Genomic DNA, 15,661 nt, shown 5'->3' on the forward strand with positions numbered 1-15,661 from the left:
CTCGACTTCCCTGGGCATAGAAGTATCATCGGTGCTAGCCTCATGATATACGAATGCAAAAATGGTAACCTGGCTTAGAAACCTCGCAGTTAATAACTGTGGAAGTGCTTAATGAACACTAAGCTGCGAGGTGACTCTGTCCCAGTGTGGGGATGTAATGCCAATAAGAAGAAGAAGAAGAAGAAGAAGAAGTGTTATAGAATAAAGCTTGGTACCACGGCGTTTCTTGATGACCGGCTACTCCATAATCGATCAGAATTAGAGTAAGTTGCACCCTGAAGGCGTTGGTACTCTCATACTTACTTGTTTCATACTTATTATACATATTATATATTTTATACGATATGTTTACCCAAGTGTTTACCATTTCTATACGTATTGAAACCACCAAGGGGTATCATGAGATGACAGTCTAACCAATAAATGAGGATTGCGTACCAAGAACTGAATAAAGCTCGCAATACATTCAATCGACAATATAATTGGTTTCAGTATTGCACGGAAGTGGATGTTACTAAGACTAACATTTATATGTAAGAGTAAAGTAATTTACGTATGAATAATATCACAAAATTTCATTTCAAATGCTTTTCTCCATACTTATCCCAAAATGAATTAAATGTAATAGCTAAATCATGTTGCTAAAAAAATCTCTCTCTCAGTTCCTCTGCTACCATTTGATGTGATTCTGCGGGATCGTCAACAGAAGGCGTTTCAGTAAAACTTTCGAATCGACATGTCAAGCTCTGATGCACTGCTGCAAACATGCAGCACACTAGGAGTAAACTTTTGAAAAGCAGTGTACCAAAAGAAATCAATATTTAAGTTTTAAGAAATCAATAATAATCTTCTTCATCGAAAAAATATTTAGTAGACTAACAGGTATCATGTCATTGTATTTTTTTTCGAGAAATGCTCTCATTATTGATGAAATTTGTGTAAGGTGGTTATTCACAAATTGCGTGACGAATAATAAAAAAACTAGAGGTTCATTACAAGAAGTGGCGAAGGGGAGTGGGGTGTTGAAAATAGTAATTGTACGTACTATATCGATCTTCCCTAGATGTCCTTCACCATACAATTTTTTGGCGGTAAATTCATGCTAGACCATCGTACATCTTCTTGTTGATCGGTTTGAATATAAAGAATTGAACTCATGGACAATTTGTATTGTCGTACATGTTCAACGAATTCTACAATGTGTCTATAATGGTGTAACCCAGTAGAGCTATTCCAGTATTTCGGAGACGAGCCAGCCTCGGGCTGAAAGTCTCCTTAATAAAGACACAAAAAAAAGCTATTCCAGTAGAGCTATTCCAACTCATAAAAATAGATGGGATGACGTAGATCTTCATGTTGATCGATTTGAGTATTGAGATCTGTATTCATGGACAGTCGATGATCAACGTGTTCTGTAATGTATCTATAATGGTGTATCGATGTCCCGTGGAGCTATTTCCACTCATAGAAATAGTGGAGACCTCAAAGATCTTCGTGTTGATCGATTTGAATATTGGGATCTGAGCTCAAAGATAGTTTGGAGTGTCATAGATGTCGAGCAAATTCTGTGGCGTGTCTCTAATAGTGTAACCAAATCCCGTGGAGCTATTACAACTCATAAAAATAGTTGAGACATCGAAGATCTCTATGTGGATCGTTTTGAATATTCTGATCTGTACTCATGGATAGTTTGGAGTATAATAGATGTTCAACGAATTCTGTTATGTATTTATAATGGTTTAATGAAGTCTCATGGAGCTATTCCAACTCATAAAAATAGTGGGAACATCAAAGATCTTCTAGTTGATCGATTTGTAAATAGGGATCTGAGCTTGTTTGTAGTTTGGAGTGTTGTACATGTTCAACGAATTCTGTGGTGTATATCTTACTTGTACCGAAGTTCCGTTGAGCTATTCCATCCGTAAAAATAGTTTAGACATCGGAGATCTTCATGTTGATCGTTTTGAATATTAGGGTCTGCGCTCAAAGACAGTTTGGAGTGTCGTAGATGTCAAACGAATTCTGTGATGTGTCTATAATGGTGTCACGAAATCCCGTGGAGCTATTCCAACTCATAAAACTAGTGGAGACATCGAAGATCTTCATGTTGATCGATTTGAATATTAAGACCTGTACTCAAGGATAGTTTAGAGTGCCATAGATGTCTAACGAACTCTGGTGTGCCTGTAATGGTGTTACGAGGTATCGCGGAGCTATTCCACCTCATAAAACTAGTGGGGACATCGAGGATCTCTATGTTGATCGATTTGAATATTAGGATCTGATCTCAAGGAGAGTTTGGAGTGTCGTAGATATCGAAAGAATTCTGTGGTGTGTCTGTAATGATGTTACGAGGTATCCTGGAGCTATTCCAACTCATAAAACTAGTGGGGACATCGAAGATCTGCATGTTGATCGATTTGAATATTAGGATCTGTACTCAAGGATAGTTTGGAGTGTCGTAGGTGTCGAACGAATTCTGTGGAGTGTCTGTTATGGTGTTACGAGGTATCCTGGAGCTATTCCAACTCATAAAACTAGTGGGGACATCGAAGATCTGCATGTTGATCGATTCGAACATTAGGATCTGTACTCAAGGAGAGTTTGGAGTGTCGTAGATGTCGAACGAATTCTGTGGTGTGTCTGTAATTATGTTACGAGGTATCCTGGAGCTATTCCAACTCATAAAACTAGTGGGGACATCAAAGATCTGCATGTTGATCGATTTGAATATTAGGATCTGTACTCAAGGATAGTTTGGAGTGTCGTAGGTGTCGAACGAATTCTGTGGAGTGTCTGTTATGGTGTTACGAGGTATCCTGGAGCTATTCCAACTCATAAAACTTGTGGGGACATCGAAGACCTTCATGTTGATCGATTTGAATATTTAGACCTGTACTCAAGGATAGTTTGGAGTGCCATAGATGACGAACGAGCTCTGGTGTGCCTGTAATGGTGTTACGAGGTATCGCGGAGCTATTCCACCTCATAAAACTAGTGGGGACATCGAGGATCTCTATGTTGATCGATTTGAATATTAGGATCTGATCTCAAGGAGAGTTTGGAGTATCGTTGATATCGAAAGAATTCTGTGGTGTGTCTGTAATGATGTTACGAGGTATCCTGGAGCTATTCCAAGTCATAAAACTAGTGGGGACATCGAAGATCTGCATGTTGATCGATTTGAATATTAGGATCTGTATTCAAGGATAGTTTGGAGTGTCGTAGGTGTCGAACGAATTCTGCGGAGTGTCTGTTATGGTGTTACGAGGTATCCTGGAGCTATTCCAACTCATAAAACTAGTGGGGACATCGAAGATCTGCATGTTGATCGATTTGAACATTAGGATCTGTACTCAAGGAGAGTTTGGAGTGTCGTAGATGTCGAACGAATTCTGTGGTGTGTCTGTAATTATGTTACGAGGTATCCTGGAGCTATTCCAACTCATAAAACTAGTGGGGACATCAAAGATCTGCATGTTGATCGATTTGAATATTAGGATCTGTACTCAAGGATAGTTTGGAGTGCCGTAGATGCCGAACGAATTCTGGTGTGTGTCTGTAATGGTGTAATGAAGAACCGTGGAGCTGTCCCAACTCATAAAAATAGTGGGGACATCGTAGATCTTTTTATTGACCGATTTGAATATTAAGATCTGAGTTCAAGAACTGTTTGGAGTATCTTAGGCATTGAAAAAGATCTGTTATACTGCAGGACAGGTGCGGGATATTATCATAAAGCATTTCAATTTCAATTATTTAATCAGAATGTGGTAAAAAATGGTGTTGATTTCTTAGAACATCAAAATTAGAACTCAAGGATAGTTTGGATGCTCTAGATCATCCTACTGGCCATAACCTGACCTGGGCAATATTTTTCCTGGATGGAACAGTTAATTTTGAACATTTTTGCTGAAGAAAGCAAGGCTCTATCTCTTAAAACTGATTTTTGACAACTGATTTTCGTCTTGGGTCATATATGACCATCCGGATTGAATCGGTTAAACATCAAGAAAAGCACACCATCGCGATCGTACTACAAATCAGTATTGGTTGGGTAACGTTTCGTGGTGCAAATGCATCTGCTGCATTCCCATCCTCAACGTCGACGCTATCATCATCCCATAATGCGTGATTATTATGCTTAATGTTGTTTCTTCTGGGGTTACAATTTGTAAACAACAGGTTCGGCCAGCCTTCTTTTCCATTCATGTTGATTTCACAAGCGATAAACAACATGAACGATCGTACTGTTATTAGTTGAAATAAGATATTAGTTGAGTTTCTAAGTTTATACTTACAGAATACAATTTATTTGTCCTCTTTGTCTTCTTTGTCTTCTTTGTCTTCTTTGTCTTCTTTGTCTTCTTTGTCTTCTTTGTCTTCTTTGTCTTCTTTGTCTTCTTTGTCTTCTTTGTCTTCTTTGTCTTCTTTGTCTTCTTTGTCTTCTTTGTCTTCTTTGTCTTCTTTGTCTTCTTTTGTCTTCTTTGTCTTCTTTGTCTTCTTTGTCTTCTTTGTCTTCTTTGTCTTCTTTGTCTTCTTTGTCTTCTTTGTCTTCTTTGTCTTCTTTGTCTTCTTTGTCTTCTTTGTCTTCTTTGTCTTCTTTGTCTTCTTTGTCTTCTTTGTCTTCTATGTCTTCTTTGTCTTCTTTGTCTTCTTTGTCTTCTTTGTCTTCTTTGGCTTCTTTGTTTTCTTTGTCTTCTTTGTCTTCTTTGTCTTATATGTCTTCTTTGTCTTCTTTGTCTTCTTTGTCTTCTTTGTCTTCTTTGTCTTCTTTGTCTTCTTTGTCTTCTTTGTCTTCTTTGTCTTCTTTGTCTTCTATGTCTTATATGTCTTCTTTGTCTTCTTTGTCTTCTTTGTCTTCTTTGTCTTCTTTGTCTTCTTTGTCTTCTTTGTCTTCTTTGTCTTCTTTGTCTTCTTTGTCTTCTTTGTCTTCTTTGTCTTCTTTGTCTTCTTTGTCTTCTTTGTCTCCTTTGTCTTCTTTGTCTTCTTTGTCTTCTTTGTCTTCTTTGTCTTCTTCGTCTTCTTCGTCTTCTTTGTCTTCTTTGTCTTCTTTGTCTTCTTTGTCTTCTTTGTCTTCTTTGTCTTCTTTGTCTTCTTTGTCTTCTTTGTCTTCTTTGTCTTCTTTGTCTTCTTTGTCTTCTTTGTCTTCTTTGTCTTCTTTGTCTTCTTTGTCTTTTTTTTCTTCTTTGTCTTCTTTGTCTTCTTTGTCTTCTTTGTCTTCTTTGTCTTCTTTGTCTTCTTTGTCTTCTTTGTCTTCTTTGTCTTCTTTGTCTTCTTTGTCTTCTTTGTCTTCTTTGTCTTCTTTGTCTTCTTTGTCTTCTTTGTCTTCTTTGTCTTCTTTGTCTTCTTTGTCTTCTTTGTCTTCTTTGTCTTCTTTGTCTTCTTTGTCTTCTTTGTCTTCTTTGTCTTCTTTGTCTTCTTTGTCTTCTTTGTCTTCTTTGTCTTCTTTGTCTTCTTTGTCTTCTTTGTCTTCTTTGTCTTCTTTGTCTTCTTTGTCTTCTTTGTCTTCCATTGTCTTCTTTGTCTTCTTTGTCTTCTTTGTCTTCTTTGTCTTCTTTGTCTTCTTTGTCTTCTTTGTCTTCTTTGTCTTCTTTGTCTTCTTTGTCTTCTTTGTCTTCTTTGTCTTCTTTGTCTTCTTCGTCTTCTTTGTCTTCTTTGTCTTCTTTGTCTTCTTTGTCTTCTTTGTCTTCTTTGTCTTCTTTGTCTTCTTTGTCTTCTTTGTCTTCTTTGTCTTTTTTGTCTTCTTTGTCTTCTTTGTCTTCTTTGTCTTCTTTGTCTTCTTTGTCTTCTTTGTCTTCTTTGTCTTCTTTGTCTTCTTTGTCTTCTTTGTCTTCTTTGTTTTCTTTGTCTTCTTTGTCTTCTTTGTTTTCTTTGTCTTCTTTGTCTTCTTTGTCATCTTTGTCTTCTTTGTCTTCTTTATCTTCTTCTTTGTCTTCTTTATTTTCTTTGTCTTTTTTGTCTTCTTTATCTTCTTTGTCTTCTTTGTCTTCTTTGTCTTCTTTGTCTTCTTTATCTTCTTTGTCTTCTTTGTCTTCTTTGTCTTCTTTGTCTTCTTTGTCTTCTTTGTCTTCTTTGTCTTCTTTGTCTTCTTTGTCTTCTTTGTCTTCTTTGCCTTCTTTGTCTTCTTTATCTTCTTTGTTTTCTTTGTTATCTTTGTCTTCTTTGTCTTCTTTGTCTTCTTTGTCTTCTTATCTTCTTTGTTTTCTTTGTCTTATTTGTCTTCTTTGTGAATAGTAATAGCAAACTGTTTGCAGTAGCCATCGAGCAAGCAAGGGCAGTGCGTGTTTTAGTTTTCGGAAAAATAAGGACTGTTCATTAAAAAAAAGTGGACACCTTTTTATGAATGGTTTAAAATTAAAACTTAATGCAAAATTGGGAATTTACGCTCTGTGTACACTGCTTACTTACATTGCTTACTTTTGTAACACACCTGAAAAATTTGGAAAAACCTTAGAAATTCCGAACGGTCGGATCAGCTGATCAGCTCGCAGATTAATTCTGCACAAATGGTTTACAGTGCATTTTGATGGACGACGAACATACGTCAAATTGGATACCAATACACATCTAGGGGCGCAATTTATCAACGCTGAACAGAGGAAAGACGTACTTGATGATATGCGATATATATCCTAATACCCTAACAGAACATATATACCCTAACAGAAAAAAAAAATGGGGAAACTGTTTTGGTATCCCGCATAATAAAAAACAACATTATTACGATGTAAGATATAGCTTCACAGTTTACGTTGCGGTTATCGAATACTTTTCGATCGATTCAACCATATTGATCGACATCATCACTAAATGTCAACATATAACATGCTGTCTCTAAAATGTTCTTTATTTCCTGCATTATATGTCAACATTTTATCATACTGTTGAGCGAAAATTTTGCACGCGAAAACAGACGATTTTTTATGGTGACATAACTTAACAACCCATTCAACATATTGTTATTTGTCAAATAACCGCACCACAAACTGTTAAAACTTTATATGAGATTGTTCATTTACAGTTGTCAACAGTAAAGGATACTGTTGTCGACCGCACGGGAAAATATCCATGTACAGTTTGTAATTATGCGGGATGGCAAGCCATTTGCTCCTGTGGATTAAAAAGTTCTCCGTATTTCTCAACCAACTGTAAAAATAGAAAAGAATGCATCAAAAAACGCCCAAGTAACCATGTAGCTATACACGCTTAGATTGGTTTACCTATTTATGGGTACTTGGTTCACTCATATATGGGTAAATTCAATTGTGTCAATATTATTAGTAGAATTTACCCAAAAAATTGGTAAAATTTACTGATATTCTGAACAAAACTGACTTTACCTACATTTGAGTAATTGACTTCACCCATATTTGGGTGAAAAAATTAACACAAACAATATTTCTGAAGTGATGGCCACGCGCGTCAATGTTGCAAAATTTCTTAAATTTCTCAATTTTTATTTATCTTTAATTCAAATTCAAAAACCGCTGATGAAGTTCCGAGTGCAGTTCTTCACACATGAAGATATATGGAGGTAACTATTTTGTTGTCCTTTATTTAATTTGTTCTATTTTCATCATATTGATTTTCAATTTTTAGATTGCAACTTCCCGACGATCTGTTCCAGTCCCGATTAGCAGCGCCATATCGACCTCCTTGCAGGTGACGATCGACGATTGCAACTTCCCGACGATCTGTTCCAGTCCCGATTAGCAGCGCCATATCGACCTCCTTGCAGGTGACGATCGACGAAGGCAGATGGCAAGAACGGGCACTAGTTCCAGGGGGAGAACTTCTGCTCAGACGAGTCTCACCCCAAACTACTTGCTTCGGCATCGATCTTCCTCCAGCAACCCAGATGAACCCGTTTCAAAAAAGCTTCAAGCGAACGCAAAAACCGGATGATACCTCGCCTTGTTGTTTCCGATCGTCAGCTTTGAAGTGGCCGCGATGGCGAAAAGAACAGCAACAGATCGAATTAAGTGCCAAAGGAGGAGGAAAAATCGGATCGACGGTGCCGACGGAGCCGAGGACGGAGCAACCTGAGCGCGGAAGGGGATGTTGTTGCTTTTTGTATATTCAGCTAAGCTTGAACACACGCCAGGAAAAATTAAGTCTCCAGCCGCCAGACTATTTTGATCCTATTTTTCCGGCAAATCCCCGTCATCGTCATCTTCATCATCGACGTTGTCATCGGTATGATTGGCCTGAAACTATGAACACAAAGACCGGACCCAACAATAGGCCATCTCATTGCGAAAGCGGTCTCCTCCGTATTGAGTGGGGGAAACAATAATCCGCATGATGGCCTCGTCGTCGGTCGGCTCGGCTCTTCAAGTTTGCCCGGAAGTATTTACCTTTTTGCAGGATAAAATAACTAATTTGTTTTGCTATCAACTGGTGTTGCTGTTGTTATTTTGAATAATTTGGTAAGTTTAGTGAAATTTTATAGTTTATTGAAAAAATAGGATTTAATTTTAATTTTCAATGTTTTCCAGATCTTTTTGCGGTTTGTCGCAACCAACAACATATTTGTCTGGAACAAGCTGTCACCAGTTCCGGAATGGCATGCCGTAAAACTTTATCATCAGTTATAACTAGTGTGTGTACCAATGCTTGCTGAGATTACGTGCATTTCACCATACTGACCCAAAGCGGCTGCTTAAGGATATTCCTGCCGTCCAAGATTACTTCCATCTGTTCCTGCTGTTGATAATCCAGCAAAAGTGCAACATGATTATTTAATTTATGTAATTTAATTGTATGTTTTATAAAAAAATAACCAATAAATTTATACTGAAAATAAAATGTTTTGCTTAATGTTCATATAATAATATAAGTTTGATCCAACAGGATTTTCAAAACTGAAAACAAAAAAATATCACCCATATTTAAGTAAATTTCACCCATAACAAAGTACCCATAAATAGGTAAACGTTACCGATTTTTCAGAAAGTGGAATGTACTCATATATGGGTAAATGCAGTTTCACCCATAAATAGGTATGTGCACTTTTTGGCGATTATAGGTACACTTTACCTATATTTGGGTGAACTGAACTAAGCGTGTATATGATTGTACACTACTAAAAATCCACACATATTTATTGGCAAAAATCCATCCAGCTTTCCACGCTCGGTAACGGCGGCTTGCTGCTGTGTAAAAGTCAATCGGTCACTGTACTGTTTGACACTAGCTGGAGGAAAGCACACTGGCGTTCCTGGGTGAGGGGAAGGGAAAAAAGGCCTTTTCGCCAGTGAGTTTTCCTCCAGCTAGTGTCAAAAAGTACAGTGACTGGTTGATTTTTACACACCGACAAGTCGCCATTACCGAGCGTGGAAAGCTGGATAGGTAGCGCAACCCTGGTAAGGTAGCCTACCGAAGATTCTCCAGTTACCAAGAAAGGCAAAAGTAGAGCAAAAGGATTGATTCAACGGCAACAGACCCGGCAACCAATAAAGGACAACGATTGGAAAGTCGGATCTTGGAAAGTGAGAACTTTGAATGAACCCGCACGTGTTGGGCTCCTGGCTCGTGAGCTGCAGAAGGTCGGCGTGAGTGTGGCAGCAATCCAGGAAATACGGTGGCTCATAACTGGAGAATGTAAATTCCGGGCGGTGGATCCCATAGCGAACACTTCATTCAAGTACCACATCTATACTATAGCGGCCGTGAAAGAGCAGAACTAGGAGTCATGATGATCGGAAAGCAGATGAAGCGTGTTATCCGGTAGAAGCCGATAAGCGACCATATTTACATGTTGAGAATGAAGGGCAAAATCTTTAACTATAGCCTGATCAGCATCTATCCAGCTTTCCACGCTCGGTAATAGCGGCTTGCTGCTGTGTAAAAATCAATCGGTCACTGTACTGTGTGACACTAGCTGCACTGTGCCACCAAAGTACTCTTTAATGGGTGAAATTTCACCCATTATGAAGTTAAATAGTTCAACTCATTAAAAGAGTAAACTGCGTTTACTCATTAATGAATACTGAACCTAATACGTCAAAAGAAAGTGTAATTTTACACATTATCGATTTTAAAGGCTTCTTTAAAATGGGTGAAATGAACCCTTTTTCTTGCCCTTTTGTCTTTTCCTACAGCAGGAAAAATTGGGATCCGTTTTTAAAATTATAAAATAAAATAAATACATTCGATAAATACATTCTTTTTATTTCAAATAAAGTAGTAGATAAGCAGAACAATTACAATTGCATTATGTCAATGATGGTTTCTTTCGGTAATGTGGAAACTTGATAGAGCATTCCTTCTTGCGATCCGCCGATTGATCAGGAAGCTCAGCATACTCTTCATCCATTTGAGCGATGCAGAGTGATTTCGTGCCGATTTTCGTTCAAAAACGGTAATCCGTCAGATCAATTTTCCGCTCCTTCGAGCGGAGTTCTGAATTTTGGCGAGGGTTTTGGTGATCATCAATGTGAGGATTACTGCGGGAAATTTACCGGCTTGAGTAGTTCTCCTACTGATGTTGTTTTCCTGCTTCCCATCATGCTCCGCCGGTCCGACGATCAGAGGATCGCGCTTGTTCAATTCAGAATCATTACCATAGGATCTGAAAACAAGGAAAATAGTAAATTTCATTATTCTGGTGAAACATTATTGCACAAAAACTTGGCACTGATGATAATATTTACTTACCAGCAATTGGAGCAGTTTCCGGAAAACAAATCCAGCACTTGAAATTGATAGCACAACCGATTTTGTCAAATACGAGAAGTGCTTTTTCACTCATTAAAGGATAATCGCTTTGTTTATTCAAATGAGGATAAAATACCCATTATTAGAAAATTTGAAATACCCATTATTGTGACAGTTTCATATATCATAAAAAAGAGTGCATTTTTTCCTCATTAATGGGTAATGCGAGGTTTACAGTGTGGAGGAAAGCTCACAGGCGTTCCTGGGTGAGGGGAAGGGAAAAAAGGCCTTTTCGCCAGTGAGTTTTCCTCCTGCTAGTGTCAAAAAGTACAGTGACTGGTTGATTTTTACACACCGACAAGCCGCCATTACCGAGCGTGGAAAGCTGGATAGGCCCTTTCATGTGACACTGCCGAGACTGCACTTGTTTACAACCGCTGAACAGGCCCGCAAGTCCGAAGCTGTCACTTTCATAGAAGAACTGTCAATTAACGGTAAAATCAGCTGATTTTAAACGTCTCGTGAAAAGGCCTATACCCCAACATACTTTTTGACACTAGCTGGATGAAAACTCACTGGCGAGGCCTTTTTTACCTTCCCCTCACCCAGGAACGCCAGTGGGCTTTCCTCCAGCTAGTGTCAAACAGTATACAGTGACCGATTGATTTTTACACACCGACAAGCCGCCATTGCCGAGCGTGCACACTTAAATCGAGAAATCCGCCTCGGTAATATTCTTTGCGGATTTTATCCGGTAATCTTGATTTTGAACCGAGAGTTCAGTTGATTTTGAGGAATTTACTGATTTTTGTAATAAATTATACCGACTTCTCGGCAATGTAAAACAATTTACAGTACATCGGTAAAATTGAATACCGGGCTGATCTGTTTAACAATCTCTGGTTGTAATTGTCAAATAAAAATACCGGGCAATCAGTAAAAATAATATGTTTTGCTGAGCTTACGGCAAACACCTTTACCGAGTTCAGGTTCCAGCGGACTCACAGAACGCTCGATATGGCGCCATATTTCTTTTCGATCTTTTCGGGTTTTGAAGTTAGTGCGATTAGTTGAATATCATTCCATCCTAATAAATATTTTCTTATTGTTATTTCGGTAAGTAGAAGCAAACCAACTTGCAGCCCACTAAAATAAAATATAAAACCACATACCTATCCATTATACAAATGACACACTCGTGGTATTCGTACCATGGTACAAGTTGTACCACTAGTGTGTCACCTTGTACCATGCTGGTACAACGTGGAAAACCATGGTACAATATGTACTATAGGGTATATAACCGTGGTACTTGTACCATCAGTGTGTCTTTAGTATTATTTGCAATTTTCAGGTGAATAACTGCATCCGTTGCGTTTGTTCCGTGCGCATACCAAGGACGGAGGAAGCCAATATGTTGCTCGGTTCAAAGCTGCGCGTCGCCAGCTACGCAGTCTACGGAAGATCAGCAACTGATCCTCCTCCTGATTTTTGTACCCGTCGGATCAAGCAAAGAATGACAATGGATCGGAACAGTAGTATTCGGCATGAAATTCTTATGGGCTAAATCGCAAATCTTGCCGTTACTATCACCGTTCCGTTTCATTAGGTTCAGGAAATCGAAAATCATTTTCATCGATTCAATCGGATTTGTTTAAAATCGCTGCGAAAATAACAATTTCTAAAAATAAACATATATCGAATTAAAATGTTTTTTCTTTTATTTTTCTATCCTTGAAATGCTGAAATAATAAAATACATTTTGCTCGGTAATATTCATAACAGAGGTCTGTATTCTTTTTACAGATTAACTCAGTAATATTTGACATCTCATCATCGAGAGTGCAAACCGAGTACAGTATACCCAATAGAGGTAATAAACTATAGAGGACAATTGTCGCTGTCGTCACTGGTGAAACATCTTTTGCTGGCGAAGATAGGGCACTAAATGTCAACAAAGGAAAAATCAGTACGTTTTGACAGATAGGTTCCCAACATGTTTGGGAACGATAACAAAGGCAACCGCAGCGACAATCGTCCTCTATAGTTTATTACCTCTATTGTATACCCCCGCTGATCCGACAAATCTATGGCCGGACGATCGAGGTTGCTCTCGTTAATCCGACTGTCAAATCCAAGATGAATACACAGCTAGGTGTTGCAATGTGCTTAGTTTGTGGAAGAGAAGAAGGCGGGGGTGAAAAATTCATTTTCAGTGCAAAACGAAAACAAACCGGCTGGCTCTCCCATACTAAAATCCAAGATGGCTGAATCGTGAATTTGGCAGATTGGAACACCTAGTGGTGTATTCATCTTGGTCAAATCCATACAAATGAACCAAAACAAAATCACAGCACAAATTTGAAAACTGACAGCATAATGTGCCCCTGTCATAAGACGAGTTTATACAATCCCATTGAATTCCACCACTTAATTGTATCTTGACAGATACGTATTTCGACCTCAACAGTAAAGGCCGTCTTCAGTGTCTCGTACTTGACTCGACTTCACGAGACACTGAAGAGACACTGAAGACGGCCTTACTGTTGAGGTCGAAATACGTATCTGTCAAGATACAATTAATGTGGAATTCAATAGGATTGTATAAACTCGTCTTATGACAGGTGAAAACATTCCACTAAAAAGCTCAAAATAATTTTCTTAGCATAATGTGTTTAAATGGGTGTTGATACTTTTTAATCCGGAAAATTCCGAATTAGTGAGATCCGGACTAAGGGTGAAATCAGGAGTGATTCAGTTTGATTCTAAATATTCGACCACTATTCTAGTTTGCATCTGGAGCAAAATAGAACAAACTCGCTGGTTTCCCCAGCAGTGTTCTATTCATGTTTTTCAAATTTTCAATTAATTGAAATCATTATGTTACTGCCAAGAAAGGCGCCGGAATTGCAAAGTGGATTGATCCGTAGATAAAATGACGCATCCATACACCAAAACAATTGAAAAATATTTGAATCTCGTGATTCAATCGTGGTTCAAATCTGCAGAAAATAGAACGGAGCGTTATATCAGTTTTATTTTTTTGACAGTTGACTGGTATAAAAACTGAATCTAGAACAGCTGCTGGGAAATTCAATGTTTCAGATTCATATTCAAACTGACAGCCCCGAACGATTTGAATCACTGCTGATTTTACTCTAACGAGTCGTCAGACTAACGAGGTCCGGATAAGCGGGGGGATACTGTACTCGGTAAAGCCCAGTATCCACTTAAAAAGTAGAGAGGTTACGGAATTTTGTTCAATATTACCAAGCAGAATTTTGACAACTGATCGGCATGGAGCAAAATGTCACTTTTACTTGCGGAATAATCGAGCAGACTATTTTTCCGAAAGTAAAGTGACAGCTCCCATTAGTTTGCGTGGGAACCTTACAAATTCCCTTTTTGATTTTTGTTCTTTTCAGGTGGATACTGGTGAAGAAATTTCATTTCAATTTTTTACTTTTCCGATTCAGTAAACGGAATTTAGCATGGGTTTGGGATAGAAAAAGGAATTTCTTTTGAACACGATACCAACCTTAAATTGTAAACTTTTTTTACCGAGGGGACTACCGAGAGCTCAGCTGTTGAGAAAGCGGTAATTTGATTACCGATCCCGTTAAACTTAAATTAAGTGTGTGGAAAGCTGGATATTATATAATAATGTTACGATAAATTGTAACGTTATTTTATAATATTTCAATTCGAATAGGCTCAAGATTTTATACCAATTAAATATAAATATTATACCAGATTTACGCATTTCAATTTTGCCAACTCGGCAGCACTGCTCTTGATGACAGTTCTTTTATTTATTTATCTGCACGCGTGTGCTAGTTTGGAGTTCCCCAAAGGAACCGTTTTTCGTGAATTTCCTGCAGAAAACGGTCCAATATGAGAATCGAAACTTGCTACTTCTGTTCCAGCAAAATCTTCCCGGGCCACGGAATGGTATTTGTCCGGAATGATTGTAAGGTAAGCTCAAATTTCACAACATTGAAATCCATTTTTGCGTCTAACCTCAAATCCAACCTGTTTTTGTTTTCACCTTCAATCGCAGGTATTCAGATTTTGTCGTTCCAAATGCCGCCGTGCATTCAACAAAAAGAAGAACCCAAGAAAGATCCGCTGGACCAAGGCGTACCGCAAGACCAATGGCAAGGAGCTGACCATCGATCCGTCGTTCGAATTCGAGAAACGCCGCAACGTTCCAGTGAAATACAATCGGGAGCTGTGGACCAAAACTGTCGATGCCATCAAGAAGATTACGGAAATCAAGGAACGTCGAGAGAGGCACTTTGTTATGGAACGACTACGGAAGGCACGTGACCACGAAATTCACAACGACATTGTGGATGTACAGAAGAATATTTCTCTGATTCGGTCACCGGCTGTCGGACTGAAGGAGCGACGCGCCAAGGAAGAAGCCCAACAGTCCGCTTTGCTGATGGACGTCGAAGACGACGAGGAGGAGATCGAGTACGTGGATGCCCGCCAGTTGGAGAAACAACTGGAGGAATCTGCCGGTCAGCTGGAAGACGCCGAAATGATGAGGGCGTAATGGCAGTTTAGGTTGGTAAGCAAGCGTGAGTTAAGGTATCGATTGTCTATAGTTACTCTATATTTAAAACAGTACGAATGAAGCAGAACAATGCAGGAAACAATTATATGTGTATCAATGTTCGTAAGGAAAGAAAGCCTGACAGGTATAATGTGGTAGAAATCCGTAAACATGTTATGCGTTTCGGTTCTCTAAGGTAAATGTTATCCCTAATTGAATTAGGAATTGGGACAAAATAGATACCGTAGAAAGGAGTTACTTTTACCACAAGGATTGATACTTATTTTCGAAGGTCCCTTATGGTAAAACATTTTTCAAGCAATTTTTTTTTAATGTAGCGTTAGATAACATAGTGTCTTGGATGACTATATTATTTTATGTATTTATTACCTGTTGAACATAAACAGGGCTATAAAAATCAGTGTAATTCAAAATGGA

General features: G+C 38.4%; 1 protein-coding gene and 1 long non-coding RNA gene across 2 annotated transcripts; both read left to right on the forward strand.

Moving 5' to 3' along the window:
- The first annotated feature begins 7,332 nt into the window (after window positions 1-7,332).
- LOC134220988 (uncharacterized) lies at window positions 7,333-8,717 on the forward strand. Its single transcript, XR_009982155.1, has 3 exons — window positions 7,333-7,537; window positions 7,603-8,432; window positions 8,502-8,717. It is a non-coding gene; the product is annotated as an uncharacterized LOC134220988 (long non-coding RNA).
- Window positions 8,718-14,459: 5,742 nt separating this feature from the next.
- On the forward strand, window positions 14,460-15,326 carry LOC134226184 (probable ribosome biogenesis protein RLP24). The gene is made up of 2 exons (XM_062706786.1): window positions 14,460-14,637; window positions 14,723-15,326. Exons 1-2 carry the CDS (start codon window positions 14,557-14,559, stop codon window positions 15,221-15,223), a joined length of 582 nt encoding a protein of 193 aa, XP_062562770.1. The 5' UTR covers window positions 14,460-14,556; the 3' UTR covers window positions 15,224-15,326.
- Window positions 15,327-15,661: the final 335 nt, after the last annotated feature.

Source organism: Armigeres subalbatus, chromosome 3 (assembly GCF_024139115.2).
Source record: "Armigeres subalbatus isolate Guangzhou_Male chromosome 3, GZ_Asu_2, whole genome shotgun sequence".
Taxonomy (NCBI): domain Eukaryota; kingdom Metazoa; phylum Arthropoda; class Insecta; order Diptera; family Culicidae; genus Armigeres; species Armigeres subalbatus.

What these genes read in the sequence shown, in the direction of transcription:
- LOC134226184 (XM_062706786.1), top strand. Translation starts at nt 14,557, where the DNA reads ATGAGAATCGAAACTTGCTACTTCTGTTCCAGCAAAATCTTCCCGGGC. An exon ending in TTGTCCGGAATGATTGTAAG is followed by an intron (nt 14,638 to 14,722) that starts GTAAGCTCAAAT and finishes CTTCAATCGCAG; the next exon opens with GTATTCAGATTTTGTCGTTC.